The 16,264-nt window shown below is 40.2% G+C and overlaps 2 protein-coding genes across 5 annotated transcripts; one reads left to right on the top strand and one right to left on the bottom strand.

Annotated features, from left to right (window-relative positions):
- Positions 1-15: 15 nt before the first annotated feature.
- Positions 16-8,922, bottom strand: ensab (endosulfine alpha b). The gene is made up of 3 exons (XM_018676092.2): positions 8,714-8,922; positions 5,946-6,068; positions 16-3,763 (listed from the first exon to the last, which is right to left on the bottom strand). Exons 1-3 carry the CDS (start codon positions 8,768-8,770, stop codon positions 3,593-3,595), a joined length of 351 nt encoding a protein of 116 aa, XP_018531608.1. The 5' UTR covers positions 8,771-8,922; the 3' UTR covers positions 16-3,592.
- Positions 8,923-9,096: 174 nt separating this feature from the next.
- Positions 9,097-15,524, top strand: hormad1 (HORMA domain containing 1). Of its 4 annotated transcripts, none has more exons than XM_018676088.2 (16): positions 9,099-9,353; positions 9,670-9,731; positions 10,164-10,308; positions 10,386-10,449; positions 10,638-10,674; positions 10,829-10,849; positions 11,121-11,147; positions 11,275-11,342; positions 11,665-11,816; positions 12,463-12,620; positions 12,750-12,818; positions 13,246-13,306; positions 13,523-13,575; positions 14,203-14,286; positions 14,879-14,926; positions 15,128-15,524. In XM_018676088.2, the coding sequence occupies exons 2-16, from the start codon at positions 9,699-9,701 to the stop codon at positions 15,221-15,223; spliced, it is 1,116 nt and encodes a 371-aa protein (XP_018531604.1). In that variant the 5' UTR covers positions 9,099-9,353; positions 9,670-9,698; the 3' UTR covers positions 15,224-15,524. The 4 variants fall into 4 exon arrangements, with proteins under 4 accessions (XP_018531607.1, XP_018531604.1, XP_018531603.1 ...); XM_018676087.2 differs by having other exon boundaries at positions 9,099-9,451; XM_018676090.1 differs by lacking the exon at positions 9,099-9,353 and adding an exon at positions 9,449-9,524.
- Positions 15,525-16,264: the final 740 nt, after the last annotated feature.

Raw genomic sequence — 16,264 nt, 5'->3', positions numbered from 1 at the left:
AAAACAACAAGGAAATGTTATTAATGTAAAAGTTTATTTCAAATACTGACAAAAATCCTCTCACCTACTCCCACACAACTGAAACATTCCAAGTACTCCTGTACTTTCTGAATTCTTAAAATCATTCCCGTGTTCTCCAGTCATCCTCTTTTTCCTGTAAACCCTTATTTTTTTTCTTGGAAGCAAGGGTGCCTCTGATTTCCCTGCAGTTATCTTGGGCCAAGATGAAATATACCAATTATGCAATAAAAGAACACAAGAAAAAAAAGAAACATTTACTTGCAAAACAACAAGAAAACAGATTAAGGTAAAAGCAGCACAAAAGTACTTCAGAGCACACAGCCTGTCATTTCTTTATACATTCTGGCACGTGTTTATCATAGCTGAACGAGAGACACCCTGTATGTTGGGTTTGAAATATACCCTGCTTATTTCCTCTCACTGAACTGCTCCGTGCAAAGCCAAACATCAAGTAGTATTCAAGAACTCCTGTCCACTGTTGTTTCATATTCATGTTGTAGCTTAATCACCAATTTCTTTTAGCAGTATTTACTTGTTTAAACAGAAAACTGTAGGATTTGAAACACAATATGATGCTAAATGGCCTGTTCTTGTCATTAAAAGTGACATAAAACATTCCAGACTTTTTTCTTTAAAGCTCTAGCCAGACCAAAAGTTGGATAGTTTACCTTAGTCTGAAACTGAATCAACTTTGCCACAGGAGCTATGGGACTCTGAAACAGAGATACTTGGTTGGGAAGAACAGAGTCGGACTGGTAGGATCAAGAGGACAGGTGTTCTTTACAGGGTATCATCTCTTAGATTTGTCTTTGACTGAATCAGCAGCATTTACACATATTTTCATATGATACAGATTCACATAGCCTCTGCAATACACTAAGATAGAGCAGAAGTAGTGTTAAACTTAAAGGAGAGGAACCATTGAATCAGAAATAGCTCAGGCTATGAAATAGTGAAAAGCAGGTGGGAAAAACACAAAATCCCTTCCTGTTGAAGTCTATTTACAATGGCTGGAACAGAGAAAAGCAGTGCATTCATACAACACCACAACAAGCACATACGTACAGGTCAGTTCTCTTTCACCCACTGCAAATTTGACACATTTTAAAGTCTCAAAGAAAAACAAATGAGGTTGAGAATGTGATGGTGCATGCACCCTATCACCTAGCCTACACGGTGGAGTGTGCGTTTGTGAAGGTTCCCTGAAGCAGTACTATACAAGGAGGCGGATTCTCAGTGAGCGCCGGCATCCAGTTTTGATTCTTGAACGTGTGGACGGCACGCATTGCAAGTCGGCAGATTTGGTTATCACTCCATTGACCTGTTTCAGAGGTTGAACCACATTAACAGGTGGGACTTGAGCACTCACTCACACTTCTTGCCCCCTCACCATGTGTTAAAAAATCTCTCCGCTTTGCCAAGTGTTAGAGTGAGCATATCCTGCAGGCACGCAGTGTCCCACTTTAAGCCTGTGATGACGATGTTGGGAGCCGGGCCGACACCTGTGGTTATCAGGTTGCCTGCTGTTTACCACCTCTGACAGAGATCGGTCTGTGTAGTGTTTCAGTTTGGGTAGAAGAAACATTGTTCTAAGGTGTGCTGGTAGTAGAGGTAGGTCTATACCCCAGCTAAAGTTTTACCTAAGTAGTAGTAATCTTTTATATAAGTTAGTGTTTCACAATGTGAAAGATGTTAAGGGAACCACTACGTCTGACTGTGATATATATTCTGAAAGTGTTGAAACATGGAGGAAAAAATCTCCCACAGAGAATGAGAAATCAACGTCCATCTTTAGCTATAACAAGCAGCTTAGAAGAAGTCATTCTTTTGATCGGTCCCAAATGTCTAAAAACTTTTTTTTACTGCACATCTGCCATTGCGAGACACAACTATGAAAGCTATGACTGTGGTCACTTTTGTCTTTTTAAAGTGACTTTTGTGATGGGATATAGCAGTCTGTCATATACTGTGACACTGAAATGCTAACTTTAATTTTGGGATCTGTGTTTCAAAGACGACAGGAAAGATGTCTGGATGGTGATCACATTACTGCTCATATCTCCATGAAATACACACACAGTGTGAGGCAGTCCACTTTGGGCTGCGGTCTGCCTCATCACATCACAATGTGACCCAGATGATAAGATCGTAACAGACACATTAGAAAGACAAGTGTATCCACATTCTCTGAGCCGGATACCTGCGGTGTGAAACTTGGCTCAGTTGGTAAAGCATAGAATTTCCACGCCAGAAATCCCAGGTTGTAATCCCAAGTGAGTTGATTTAGCACTACCATTTCTCTCAGGCATGCTAGCTGGTCCGGTCCTTAAAGAGCTGAGCTTATCACAAATTACGTGCTTGTTGGAGTATTATTTACAGAAGCATATACTCTATGCAGGGTGCTTCAATCCCCCTGCAAATCTTTTAGGCTCATAGTAAACACACGTCTTGATGGAACTCAACAGCAACCAAACTAAGACTGAACTCAGAGATTGGCAGGGTTCCCAGCCTTCTAAAAATTATACATGGATATACTCAGCTGGGTCTTCCCTAGGCCGCGAACAAGAGTGTGTGTACATGGATTGTCAGGACAGCAAAAAGGAAAGGAAAGGAAGGAAGGAAGGAAGTATGACTGTGGACATTTCAGGGCTTCAGGGTTTTGTGTTGATACTTCCTATCATTAAGCTGATGCCCCACTCACGTTAAAAAAAACTTGTTAAATTTCATTTTTGTTACATGTTACAATCATGCAGCATATTTAGAGAGAACAGGAGCAAAGGGAGTCAAGAATTAAAGCAACATGAGCAGAGAGAAAAAGAGGCGTTTCAAATCCCTGTTTGGCTGAGCTGTAGCAGATGACCTCTGGTTTTGTTCGACAAAAGGTGACTGAAGGATGAGATGAAAGGAAGCCTCCATTCACCCCCATCCCCAATTTCCCAATATGGCGTCAGTGAATGCTTAACAACTCTTAATCTAGGCAGCTGCCCCTCTCAGATTTGGTATGCAAGCAATTATTCACATACATCTTCTAACCCCTCCCACCGAAGCCAGCCACCGTCTTAGAAAGGGAACATAAAGATCAAAGAACACGCAGCGATCATGGTTCCTAACTCCCTTACACACATTATTTTGGTGTCATTCAGGATGCAAAAAAGAACAAAACATACTATACAGAATACAAAGTGCATTAACTCACCCCATCCAACCCCTGCCCAATGACACACACCTACTGTGATGCATCTTGGAACATCAAAAACCAAGACATAAGGGAGGCGGCAGAGCAGAGTGCGCAGAGGGGGCAGAGCTGTGCATGGTGGGAAGGCAGAGAAGGCGGCAACCTCGCGGGCTGCCTTAACCTCCATCCCTCCCACCCCGCCCCACCCACATACAAGCAAATGGAGTTTTAACTTATACAACTCTGCCCGATATGTTAAAGCCAGTGGTGCCTGGGGATGAAAAGGGAAGAGAGTGGAGGGGAGGGGGTGGACATATTGGGGACATGGGTGAGGAGAATGGGGGACCTTTGCTGGGAGCCCCAGGAGGGGTGAGGGTGCATCGTGGATGATGAAGGCTAGCCGGCTAGCTTGCTGGTCACCAAGGAGGACTTCCTCTGGGGCAGGTCTTGTGGCGTGGGAATGTGGTCGCCGGTTACCAGGTTCTTGTCGGGTCCCGCCACAGGAAGCTGCTTGTTCTTCATCTTGGCCTTGGCCATGTTGTAGTCGCCCGAGTCGAAGTACTTTTGCTGTGTGGGAAGAGAGACAAGAGCTGCTCAGAGCTGTAGAGGCATGCTGCTTAGTGATTTCACTTAAGCAAAGACAACAAACTGTGTTTTTTTTCCCAGGCCCATATGTACACCCAAAGAGTTATTGACTGGCACAGTTGTTCTCTGTTTCTGCATGTTTCTCCTGCTGCACACCTATAAAGCTCTGCAAATTATGCAAGAGTGGCCAGCTTTCGTCTCTCAAAATGTGACATTTTTAATGAAATTTCCTGGAATGCACTTTTGAACAGAACTAGGACTGTGGATTTCAGAATCCAGCTCTTAATCTAATCTGGAGTCACATTGAAAAAGAGACCTTTTTACAGCCAGTATGGACAGGAGAAATTATTACAGCTTGAATCCTGCATTAATAAAATAAAACAAATAACAAAAAAAGACCAAGAAGAGATAAGGGTTTGATTTTTTGTTGTACTTTTTAATGAAATAATCAAGTCGAGTATTGCACTGTGCCGATTCAATCCACAAAGAACCCAAAAGGAAAAACCCATTCTCAGATTATCTAACTGTGCTCGATATCATTCTCTGATTTTCATCTTATGATGAAGTACTGCAATTTACTTTTTGGCTTTTCCCCTCAGCCTGCCTCGGCTACTCCTACTCTTTGTCAGTGATTTCCCAGAATGACTTTCAACAGTCTCCAGAGGTGGAAGTTCTCTGTAGCATATACAGTATGTGTAGGTGGAGAGAGCAACAGTTTTTATAGTCAAGGAAAAGTGAGAGGGGAGGGAGAGAGAGACTGATGCTTCTGTGTTCGCTGCTCTGCTGTTCAAATTACAAATAAAAACAATTCGTCAAACAGACTGTTGTACAGTTTGTATTTCACATGCTATGGATGTGGCTGCATTGGCATTCTGGTCTACTGAGGTTGGGTCGGTAGAGAAATAATTTTTCTGTCAGCATCATTGGTTTTAGCCCTATAGGACTGTTGAACAACAAAATGGCAGCTCAAGATACAAACCTATGGTTGTGAGGGACACATAATGTTAATCAGTAATGTTTTAGATGACACAATATAATATACTACAATATAATCCCATTGTAGTCGCTCTAGAGACATCTAAGGACACAGGATAAAGAAAAATACAAAACAAATCACGGGAAATGGGAAGAAATGCAAAGTATGCAGTCTGCAGCTGTGTTTTAAGTTTTTAAGTGGATTTTTCAGTGACAGTGATGAGTTTAACTGATCACAGTACAAACATCACCTGAACCTGACAGCTGAAACACTTTTTAAATTTTTGGCTGGCCACAACAGTGGGGTCAGCCCTGTAAAACAGAATGTCTGTTGCTGGCTGGCTGGCTGGCTGACTGACTGAGTGATGAAGTGGTCAGCCGAATGCTGCTTGACTGAGTGATAATATTACACCATCATTCGGCTGGCCAACTGTTGGAGTCTCCCCAATGGCTGTTGCTCTTTCAAAATGATTTAGCACATACAGTTTCTATTACGTCATCAGGGGGTGTTTACAGGCAGTGTTGCCAACTTAGTGCCTCTGTGGCTGGATTTACCAACTTTTCAGACCCCTTTAGCAACTTTTTTTTTTTCAAAAAGCACCTATTGACAAATCTAGCACCTTTTTGGACAGCTACTTGCTGCAGAGGAGAGTCGCCAGTATTACCCCACAAACATGAGGTTGGACAATTCCTGATTCGACCAGCCACACCTCTCATTCAGTTGACCACATGGCAGCTGACATAGATGTGAATAACCTTCTCTTAAAGTAACCATTTTACACGTAAAATAGAGCTTGGAAGTGACTGCTGGTTGACATGTAGTCTTAATGGGCTGAGTTTCAGTCACTAGTTCCTACTTGTTCTGTTGTCTGACAACACAAACATAAGAACATGTAAATGAGAACAGGTTCATTGGGAATTTGGCAGTAATAAAATATTGTAAATGTGAGCACAGAGAGTAAGAGAGAAGCAAACAGATAAGGGCTGAAACCAGCTGACACCAAGCAGAGTGAGAATACAACTACAGTCATATACTAGGTTTTGACCTAGTCTTGTTGTTTAAAGGTCTCAGTTATGTATGAGCAGGGAGGCGTTCAGGGGTTTGCTGACAGACACGTGCCTGCTGTCAAATTTGTCTTTCAACTTCTCTCATCTCCAACCATGTGGTGGACAAACCATGGTGACCTACCCCTTTCTGTAGTCTCTTCATGAGGAAGTCTGAACCGCCAGGCTTCTGGCCCAGGCCAGGGTACTTGGCTTTCAGCTTTGCCTCCTCTGCCTTCACTGGGTTTGCATTCTTCTCCTGGGAGTCCTGTAGAGACAAGAACAAACTGACATTAACAGTCTTGATTTGAAGAAAACAGGGACCTTTCAAAGCATCTTAAAACATCTTCAGAAAAATTTAAGCACAACTGGAACAGCTGGTTATGTGACAGGCACTCATTTACCATGTCACCTGACAATTTCAAAAATGTAGCTGGTTTTGCAAAACCCCAAATTCCTGAAATAAAAGCAACTGTGGAGCTCAGGGCCATAAAAAACCTCATTTTTTATTTCACAATGCTCATTATAATACATGTAAATCACAAAAACATATTCTGTGTAAAGTTAGGGCAAGCCATAGCACCCGCAAAAGAAAAAAAGACAAGGTCTGAACAGAACTGTGGATTTGAACAATCGCTACACCCCTAATGAGAATTAAACTTCATGATAGTATGACTCACAGCGTCAGTGTTCTTCTATTACAATGTCTCATATCACCATCATGCCTGAAATGAAATTACTCAAGAAGAAGACAGAGCTTGGTGAAAATAAAGGTATAGTCAGTGAAGAAAGTCACTCTTCTTTTGAGCAAATCTAGTTATGTATGTCAAAATTACAAGAAGTTCTTACATGTATTATATTCTCAAGTCCATATGGACATACCAAACAATGGTTTTTGTTTCCTGTGGGGGTCATACTTTGACAGCCATAAATAACAATGTTTACAGTAAATCTCATGTTCTCTTGTCTTCTGTTAATCTGAATTCATGGGCCATGTTGTTATGTGTTTTTTAGAAACACTGTGGGAAATAAGGTCAAGGAAAAAATAACCTGACAACACTGTCTTGTTCTCAGGTCATGGGGGGGTTACAGTGGCCTGAGGTATTTGTGTTGTTGCTACTGATGAACACTAGCAGAACGACAGAGATACCTGTCATTCAGGTCCCTGTCAGGTAGATATTCAGGGCAGTAATTTGGGCCACCAGGGCACACCTTATTGTGTACATAGTGAGAATCAAGTGTTTTGACTGCACGTTAAAACTAACCTAGGAAATAGCGGGTGTAAAGTACATGAGGGACTATAGTGCACAAACTCCAAAGGCCATTTATACACTCCCTGCACGTACACCTGGAGCAAGCAGCGCACAGCATAGACCTACTTCCACTATGCAGACAAGATAGGGCACTCAGCCTGCAAAGCTTGCAGGGGCAGGGATAAAATGTGACTCAGGACACAGAAGCCGATGAACAGATTCCCTCAGGAGGAGGGGGGACATGTGGCTCTGAGTGTGCTGATTCACTTGGGTCCATAACAAGAAATTTATGAGCTACTATATTCAGCCCCAATGCAGGGAAACTGCAAATCCGACAACACGTTCTTTGTGCAACCTCTACAACAGTTTTAGATTGTTAGGTTATCTGCAGAACTGTAAAAAATCCCCTAAGGAAGCTTCATAGTTCGACTTAATATTTCCTCCACATGATTTGACCATATAGACATACTGCATGCAACTGCATTACACCAACCATGGGTGAGAGTGTATTCAATAAGACTGCGAAATCAAACTTCTAAACGTAGATATTTTATTCATCATTTTATGCACAAATCCTAACAACACATGATTACTGTTCACTGCAAATTTATGACTATGCTTGACAGGTTTGTCAGCAGAAGTCTGGTGAAAAACAAAACTGCCGTGCAGCCGATCAGGTGCTTGTATGGGGCTGGCATTATGTTAAATTTGATCATTTGTGGAACTGTATTTCTCGTATTATTTTTACAAAACAATTTGACTGTCTGAACAAACAAAAGAAACCAACTAAAAAGTAATTTCTCCATAAAATGATTTTGAATTACTTGCCAGCAGAAAAAATCTGTTTACATTTCCATCACTAAACTTCTTGTCTTGGTCAATCATAGATATTGTGACTTATATCGTCATCACCATTAGTGATGATATGCGTATTTTGATATTTCTTTCATTTTCTTCATCTGTTAACTCAACTGCTGTTAATGTGTAAACAAACTTAAGCTGTGGAAACAAACCACGGGCAAAAAGTTGACCAAAACAAGTCTGACCCATACTGATGTCACAGGAAAATACAATATAATAAAGTATTGATTCAGGTGTTGAACTATATGCACCTCACTACCGTTGTTGTGGTAGTTCATAGAAACGCTGAAGCACTGACACACTGCAGTTGTTGTCACTGTCAGGGCAAGACCATCAGCAATCTCAAGACGTGCAATATCGGATCTAAAACAGCGTTCAGTTTGTTTATTTCAGTACAGGTGTCTACACTGGATAAAAGTGTACGGAGTGAACTCACCACGTTATGCCTTTATATGGAAACTATCGCCACTCCGTGGCATGTTTTGAGACCCCTCACCAAGACAGACCAATGAGGCCCGAGCTACTGTGGACTCGCCAACCAATGACACAAGGCAAGAGACAAAACAAAGTGACACACTGGCAAGGTGCTCTGTATGTTGTGACAGCAACGATAAACGCCATTTCCAGCATACGGCACAGCTTATCATGACTCTACCGTGTCTTCCAGGAGTTCTCCCCCGCCTTGGTGCAGCGCTAAGCATATTGCAAACACTTCACTTGTGCTAGCTGATGTTAGCCACTTCTTGCTAGCATGCTCGGTGGTTAGCCAACAACATCAAGCCAGCAGTGAGAAACCCACCTGTTTTTCGTCCTCGTAGTCCACCTGAGTGTCCGAGTCCAGGTTTTCTGACGACATTGTGTGGGTGTGATGGACAAGCAAGTGTCCCGGTTGCCGGACAACTCAAAGAGATTAATATACGAGGTGCCGTTTGATGTACCTGTGCTGAATCTAATCCTCCTTTTCTGAACACGACTGCTCCCCAACAAAAATGGCGTAACGAGTTGTGACATCACCAGTGGAGGGAGGCAGGGGGTGGGAGGTCCTACTGGTGATTGACATATACAGTAACCAATAATAGAGCAGTAATTGTCCAAATAGAGCCAATGAGATGGCGTTAAAGCCGCTACCTCTGTGAATGACAGCCCGTTGTCCAATGATTACACAAAATGGAGACTGGGGGCGATGCGGGGGCCGCACTGCATCAACACAAATCACCTGAACAACACAAACGATATATAATCAAATCAACATTCAATGAATATTTTTGTTATATTGATGGATGAACTGACTAAAACTGGCTCAAGAAGAGGCTCGGCAGTCATCATTGTCGTTAATCTTTTGCCTTTGCAGTGCACTTACGACAAGCTAACTGCTCTGTGATTGGCTACTTGTTGGTGACCCTGTTGCTGGCCCGTCAATCAAAAAATTAGCGGGAACGGTTGGTTTACGTTAACACCTAGCTTACCTCCAGATCCCTTTAAAAGACTGATTGTAGTGTACCAGTATTTTGGTAAAATATACTATTATTGTTGCCATGTAAGTACAAGCCTATTGTCAACCGGCTAGGTTGGAAACAATACAAAGAGACAGCTCAATCTTAGTGTCACAGGTGGCTACCTAAATGTTATTAACGGGATAATTAGCGAGTGGTTTTTTACAGCAGTACAGTGATATTTAAATGGAACTAAACTAGCTAAAGCAAACTTGAAGGCCGCTTAAGTCCCGTTCACAATATTTGTCTGTGTTCTTTTCAGCTCCTAATTTGTGGTTTCTCGCCAAAGCTATGGCGTGTGTACAACGAGTGAGAACTTCACAGGTAAAATGAATCTATATGGACTGGATAAATGTAATGTGTTTTGTGATGCTTTGTGTTTGCACACAAGCTAACCAGTTAGTTGTGTCTGCAGCATCAGACAAGCTAACGAGCTAGTTACGTATGTACTACAATTTTGAGGCACTTGTACTTTTTACTATAGTAGTCCTATAGTAAACTTTAAAACTGTAACTACTTTACACCTGAACGAACGATATGCAACCAAAAAACACTGCGATCATTTTTATAGGACAGTGTGACATTACACATTAAAACTGGCATGTTTTCACTGATATGAGTGATTTATATGTAATGAAATATGTTGTAGTCTCACTCATTCAAATGAAGCTGTTTGCTGTCTAGGTCTCCAGTGGTTGTGTTAACTGTGATGAGTAAGCTGCACTCAGTTTGTGATTAATTTGTTTCCCACTGCAGGATACTCAGCTGTTACCTAATCAGGTTCTCTCGGAGCAGCAGTCCTTGGTTGTTATAAAAAAGCTTCTGGCCATCGCAGTGTCTGGCATCACATACCTCCGGGGCCTTTTTCCAGAGAAAGCCTATGGGAACAAACATGTTGAAGGTTAGACTGACTGATAAACTTATTTATGAGTTACCATTTGGAAATATTTACAGAGGCCTCCCTTTTCCCTTCCACAGATCAGAAAGTGATGATTCTTAGAGAGGAAAAGAGTTGTCCTGGTGCCACTCAGATTGTTCAGTGGTAAGTAACAACAACTTAACACTTGTTGGCACACAAATGTTTGAAATTATCATCTGAACAATTTGAAAAAAGGTTTTATTTATGATGATGATTCAAGGCTTACTGACTTAAGTAACAGATATATATGTGGAATAATGTTGGAGGATGAGGTCACTGTTAATTGGATATGTGTCTTTTAATCTTTTCAGGATGCAAGGATGCTTTGAGGCCATTCAAAAGAAATATGTAAGTCACCAGTCTCAGGATTTGTAATGTACATCTGGTTGAGTCATTATAAGTTAGATATGAGAAATTCTTGATACACATTTTCTTCTTGTGTCTTTCCTGTGTCTTTTGTGTTTCTATGTGCTCAAAATCTTTGTTATTTTTCCCCCACCAGCTCCGGACAGTTATTATGTCTGTAAGTATTTTTATAATCTTTGAGTTCTCATTTTTGTCCATTCTGAATGTTTAATTAAGATAACATATCAGGGTGATGAGTCTTCATGGAAAAGTTACAGAAGCAGAAAGATAAGCAGGAAAGTACTAGGAACTGAAACTGTAACTTAGTTTTTGAGAGTACTTACAGTTTTTTAATTTAGTCTTTTTGATAAGACATTAAAGAAATCAAGAAATAATCATGGTGCTGATGTTTTGTCTGTCTGTCCCTTTTTTTTTTTTTTTTTTTTTAGATCTACACTGACCCAGAGAACCCCCAGGTAATGAGCAGGTTGTCTTCCTGCCATTGTTGATGCTTAACACTGCTAAGCAATTGTACAGAAAATTAGCTGGTCATATGATTATTGTCTGTCTCATGTACAGAACCTGTCTTCTAATGTCTTTCAGAAAGTGACAGAGTTTTACCAGTTTAGGATCCAGTACACAGCAAAAGGAGCGCGGATGGACTTTGAAAGGTGTATGAATCATCTCTGTTTTGGTATAACACTTGCATACCAGGAAGTAACTTGATTTTCTGTCTAAATATGACTCTGTGATTGCATCATTTAACCATTTGAACACTTTGGAATTGAGGGTGTTCAAAGTCATAGAGGACTATCAGTCTCTTCAATAAACAAGCCTGTGACTGCGCTTTGTAATCTGCCACCTGCAGATATTTTCTGCAGAATGTATAGAGAACCGTATATATATTTTAGCAGTTGACACAGTGGTTGCTTGGCAAAGCGCCTGAAAGGACGGTTTGTGTTTGTTTCTCACCCTGCTTCCTTTCTGTACCAGCAACAACAACAACAAGGTGTCAACGATGTCATGCTGCAACACTAAGAAGGCTAGCATCCTGCTGGTGAGGAAGCTCTACACTCTGATGCAGAACCTTGGTCCTCTGCCAGACAGTGTCTGCCTCAACATGAAGCTGGCCTATTATGACGATGGTAGCGCACACAAACACAAACTAACTTACCATAATTATTTAAATTTTTACAAATGGGTTTAAAGTAAAGTGGCAAGATGCAGAAATACACGTCTGACACAATTTATAGACATTTATATTTGCACAATATCAAGATCAACAGTGTTTTGAAACTTTAGCCAGTTTTTAAAATGTGAAATTGGAAAAGATACATTTATCACATAAACTAAAAATAGATGTTTTTACTTCCATATCACAATGTGGTGCTACATTTAGGTGCATTTGTTCCCCCAAACATGTTCAGGTGCATTATTCAAAAATGGCCACAGTCAACAAATCTATTTGCAGTTCTTGTTATGTTTTCAGATTCTACTTATGTCTTACTGACCATTTTTATTTTGATAATTTGAGACCATTCTTGTTGCCTGTTTATGATGGACCATAAAAGCTGCTGGGATGATTCACAATACTGGTCTCTAAGTAGCTGCACAGTTATCTGTCTCAGTTTACAGGATTTTAAATGTTAGACTGTAGAAACAAGTCACTCTGCATGTACCGTGTGATTTTAACATGTTGTTGGTTATTTGTCAGTCAAGACATTTGTTTTTTACACTTGATGTACAAACTGTCTCATGGTTTGTTTGTCTATGTGTTTGATTCTTTTCCAGTCACCCCTCAGGACTACCAACCGCCGGGCTTCAAGGAGGCTGAAGGTGACACAATGGAGTTTGAGAGGGAGCCAGTCAAACTGACCATGGGTGAGGTGGCCACCCCCTTCCATACTTTGAAGATGGACATGGCTACAGAGAGACAGAGACTGGAGCAGGTGAAGGGATAGATAAAGGCATCATACAAGTCATTATGTGTGCTCTAATAACTACGTTAGACCTTTTTAACTCTATATTATATATATTTGTCTCCTTTAAGTTGTCATAATAATATTCACTGTCTGCAGGTGGAGGAGAATGTTGATGTGGCAGAGAAGTGGGTTCTGAAGATGGAGGAGGATGGTGTCCTTTCTCAGGTCAGCACTTACTCAGCTGAGACATAATGCTTATTTATACAGGCCAAGTAATTTAGTCATGTCTTTGACTTACTTTAGTGATATATTACTACTATAGATTGATACATAGTTACTGGTAAAGTAAGTCAAAGACATATGCTCTGCAAAAACACCTTTAAGATCATGGTGGTGTTTTTAAGTAGCAAGTGTCATTTTAAATGTTTTTCTCATCATTGTTCTCACACACCTCACTCACATGTTACTCAGAATGATTAGATGTCTCACATGTGTGAACGTGTGTAGTTTTGTGGATTAAATTGGAAACACTAAATGAGGGTACAGGTCAGATGTGTGAGTCAGCCTGTTTTATCAGAAGCTGTTTTTTGTTGTGGTCAGTGTGTCAACATTGTTCAATCACAGTGTTAAGATAACATGTTTTAATCTTTAGAGCCATGTGATTGAAGACGTGGAGAAGCCTGACAATGAGAACACAGACTTGGATAACACCGGTATGCTGCCCCCCCCCCTTTCAATTCACTTCACCTGAGTACATATAAACTGTCATTTATTAAAGTGAGAAAAAAGCCCCCAGTTTTACCGTTGTCCAGATCCAGATAGAATAACTATTATTATGAGACCACCTAAAACAAGGCTGGTAACAAAATTGAACTATGGGAAAATTATGGAGTGTATGTAATTTGTTGTTGTTGTTTTGTTTTTTTAAGAAATCCAAATGAGCTGTCATGAGAAGATTGAGAGCTGTGAGGAAGTGACAAAGGTAGGTGTGACATTAACTTCACTAGCCCCAACACATTGTGTGCGTGTGGCACGTTAGATCACTTTAAGCTGCAGAGGGTAAGACTTTACATTAAAATTCACTAATCCTATCAGTTTGCTTCATTACTGTTCAAGTGGCAATTGAACAGTAATGAAGTGAGTGAAGGAGGAAAACAAAAAAAAACCCCAAATGCCTCTCCTTATCAACAGCAACCAAATGTGCCACATGGTTAAAAAAAGGAAAAGTGGAGTATATTAAAAAAGGAATAATCCATTGGTCAAGAAATGGAAGACTACTTTTTTCTGCCGTTTTAAATCTGGGTATACTGGGGATTGATTCATCGTTTTGGAAAATATTTAGAGAAAAGCGTTAAACCTAGATGGATTGCATTCAGGGTTTCTTTTCTGTAACGTAGTGGGAGCAGAAACATGATTATTGTGTAAAGAAAATATTTCAAAAGCTGGACAAATGGCTTTCAACACAAGGTATCACAATTATTAAAAAAAATAACAATAAGGGTTTATCAGCAGTCAAAATATGCTGAAGGCTCTGCGCAAACATAAAGCAAAAGGCCACTTCGAGTGTTCCTAGCCTTGGTGGCATTACGGACCATCTGTCCCCTCTCAGATGGACACTCTAGTGAAGAGGACCTCTGACATGGATGTAGGCCTGAAGAGGACCAGGAGTGGACGGATCATCAAGTCTACTACGGTCAGTAAACCACTTAAAGTTTAACAGCCACCACTTCTCTCTGTACACTGTTAGAGCTAGACCTGAAACCCCTTCACACGGAAAAGCCTTGTTACCATGCACTGATGTTACAGTCAGTTCATAGTTTTCATTTAAGTTTTATAGTCATGATTTAGCCTCTTTGCTTTGTTAATTAACCAGTCAACAGTATGTACTGTATCTCTCCATGACTGAGCAATAGGTTAGCCAAATTGTACCCACAGTGTTCTTTTGAGTTTGCAGTGTTCAGCATAAAAGTAAGAAGAGTTACATGAGTTTGTGCAGCAGTTTTTTCACTAATAGAACAAGCCAGACATCTTAATCAGGTTCCATAATTAAATAGGTTATTTTAACTAATCTCTGATGTTTATAGCATTGAGAGTATCACATTAGGTTTTTAGAAATAAATAGTAGAATATTAAAGATGATTGAAGTTGATAAATGCTAAAATTATGTTGTAAATCATGAGAAGCTTAGCAAAGAAATAAAAATAATCTTATTAATGCAACAATATCTCCCTGTTACAACTGTTTTGGTGCTTTGTGTGTGTGTGTGTGTGTGTATGTGTGGGCAGGAGACAAATCTAACTGTGAACAAGCCAACAGCTATAAAGGACAAAATGGTGAGGGAGATAAAACCGCTGTACTTTGTACTACATGAAAACATGTCTACAGCAGATTTAGGATGAATTTTGAAGTGGAAAATGCGTAGGAAACCTGTTTGTTTCAAATGATGAGTCAGCACTGATCACCTTGGTTTCACAGAGTCAGAAGACACATTAAATACAGTGGCTGACTTCTGTCAACTCTGCTGTTGTTTTCAGGTCTCTCAGTACGACATCCCCAACAGCCAGGAAACGCCATCCACCTCCGCACCTAAGAAGAAACGCAAATTCAGCGAACCCAAAGAACGCTATTGACCTCACACCCCACTGCTAACACAGCAGCACTGCTGTATTGACTTACATTGATGTTTTTTTAAATTTCAGTGTTGATTTACAGGTTATGTAGTTGTATTTTTTAGGGAAAAACTACAGTTTAGTTGAATGAAATACAGATTTAAAAATGTGTTGCTACTTTAATACAATTCATCCATGGAGTTGGAATACTAATTTACAAAACTGTTAATTTTGCCTTTGAATGGTTATATTTTTTTCTGGTACCATTCTGTAACTTGTTGAACAAAGCAAGACTGCAAACTTCAATAAAATACAAAAATGCATCAGTATCATCCAGTGTTTTCAGTGAGCTGTTAGTTTATGTGACACTCGGTTATTTTTTAAATGCTTTAAGGAGCAACAACAGGCATGTTTGTCAGACCATGCATGTTGTGCTGTTTCTGATTTTTTTCATGTTTCAAGTTAAGCAGAGTTGGAAGGAAAGGATCATCTCCTTTCTTTTTAAACTTGTGTTTGGATGGCAGATAAATGCTTGTAAAAGTGGATGTGTATTGCAGACGATTTAGTTAAGTTATATTCTCCTTGTAAGTACAGTAATTGTGTTAATAAGTAGTGAGGTCAAATATTCTGGGCATTTTTTTTTACCATGACCCAATATATTTGTCTCTATCATCATAAAATAACAGATGGAAAGTTTACTTGTCAGGTCTTCCTGTAGTGGTAAAGGTAAAAAGAGCAGTGTGCAGAGACTATAGTCATACCATGAGGACGCTGGTCAGTTGTAAGCAGGCAGTGATAAGGAACCTTGTATGTATAGGTATTGTGCAAGTAGACAACAACTTAGAAGCAACTACTTAAAACAACTACACACAGATGATAACTCATATAATAATGAGTTTTTTCATGCAGTAACTTTACAGAGATATGTATGTGTTCGTGTGTGTGTTTTGTTGAACAGTATGTGTGTGGTTTGGATTTTTTCATTGTGGCCCTGTGGTATGGAGTAAAATGAATTGATTGTTATGGTTGGAAATGCAGCTCTGGAGGCCATACAGTCGTAAC

Source organism: Lates calcarifer, linkage group LG15 (genome assembly GCF_001640805.2).
Source record: "Lates calcarifer isolate ASB-BC8 linkage group LG15, TLL_Latcal_v3, whole genome shotgun sequence".
In the NCBI taxonomy this organism is placed as follows: domain Eukaryota; kingdom Metazoa; phylum Chordata; class Actinopteri; family Centropomidae; genus Lates; species Lates calcarifer.
The sequence above is the reverse complement of the archived record's forward strand: the minus strand, read 5'-3'. Positions and strand labels throughout refer to the sequence as shown.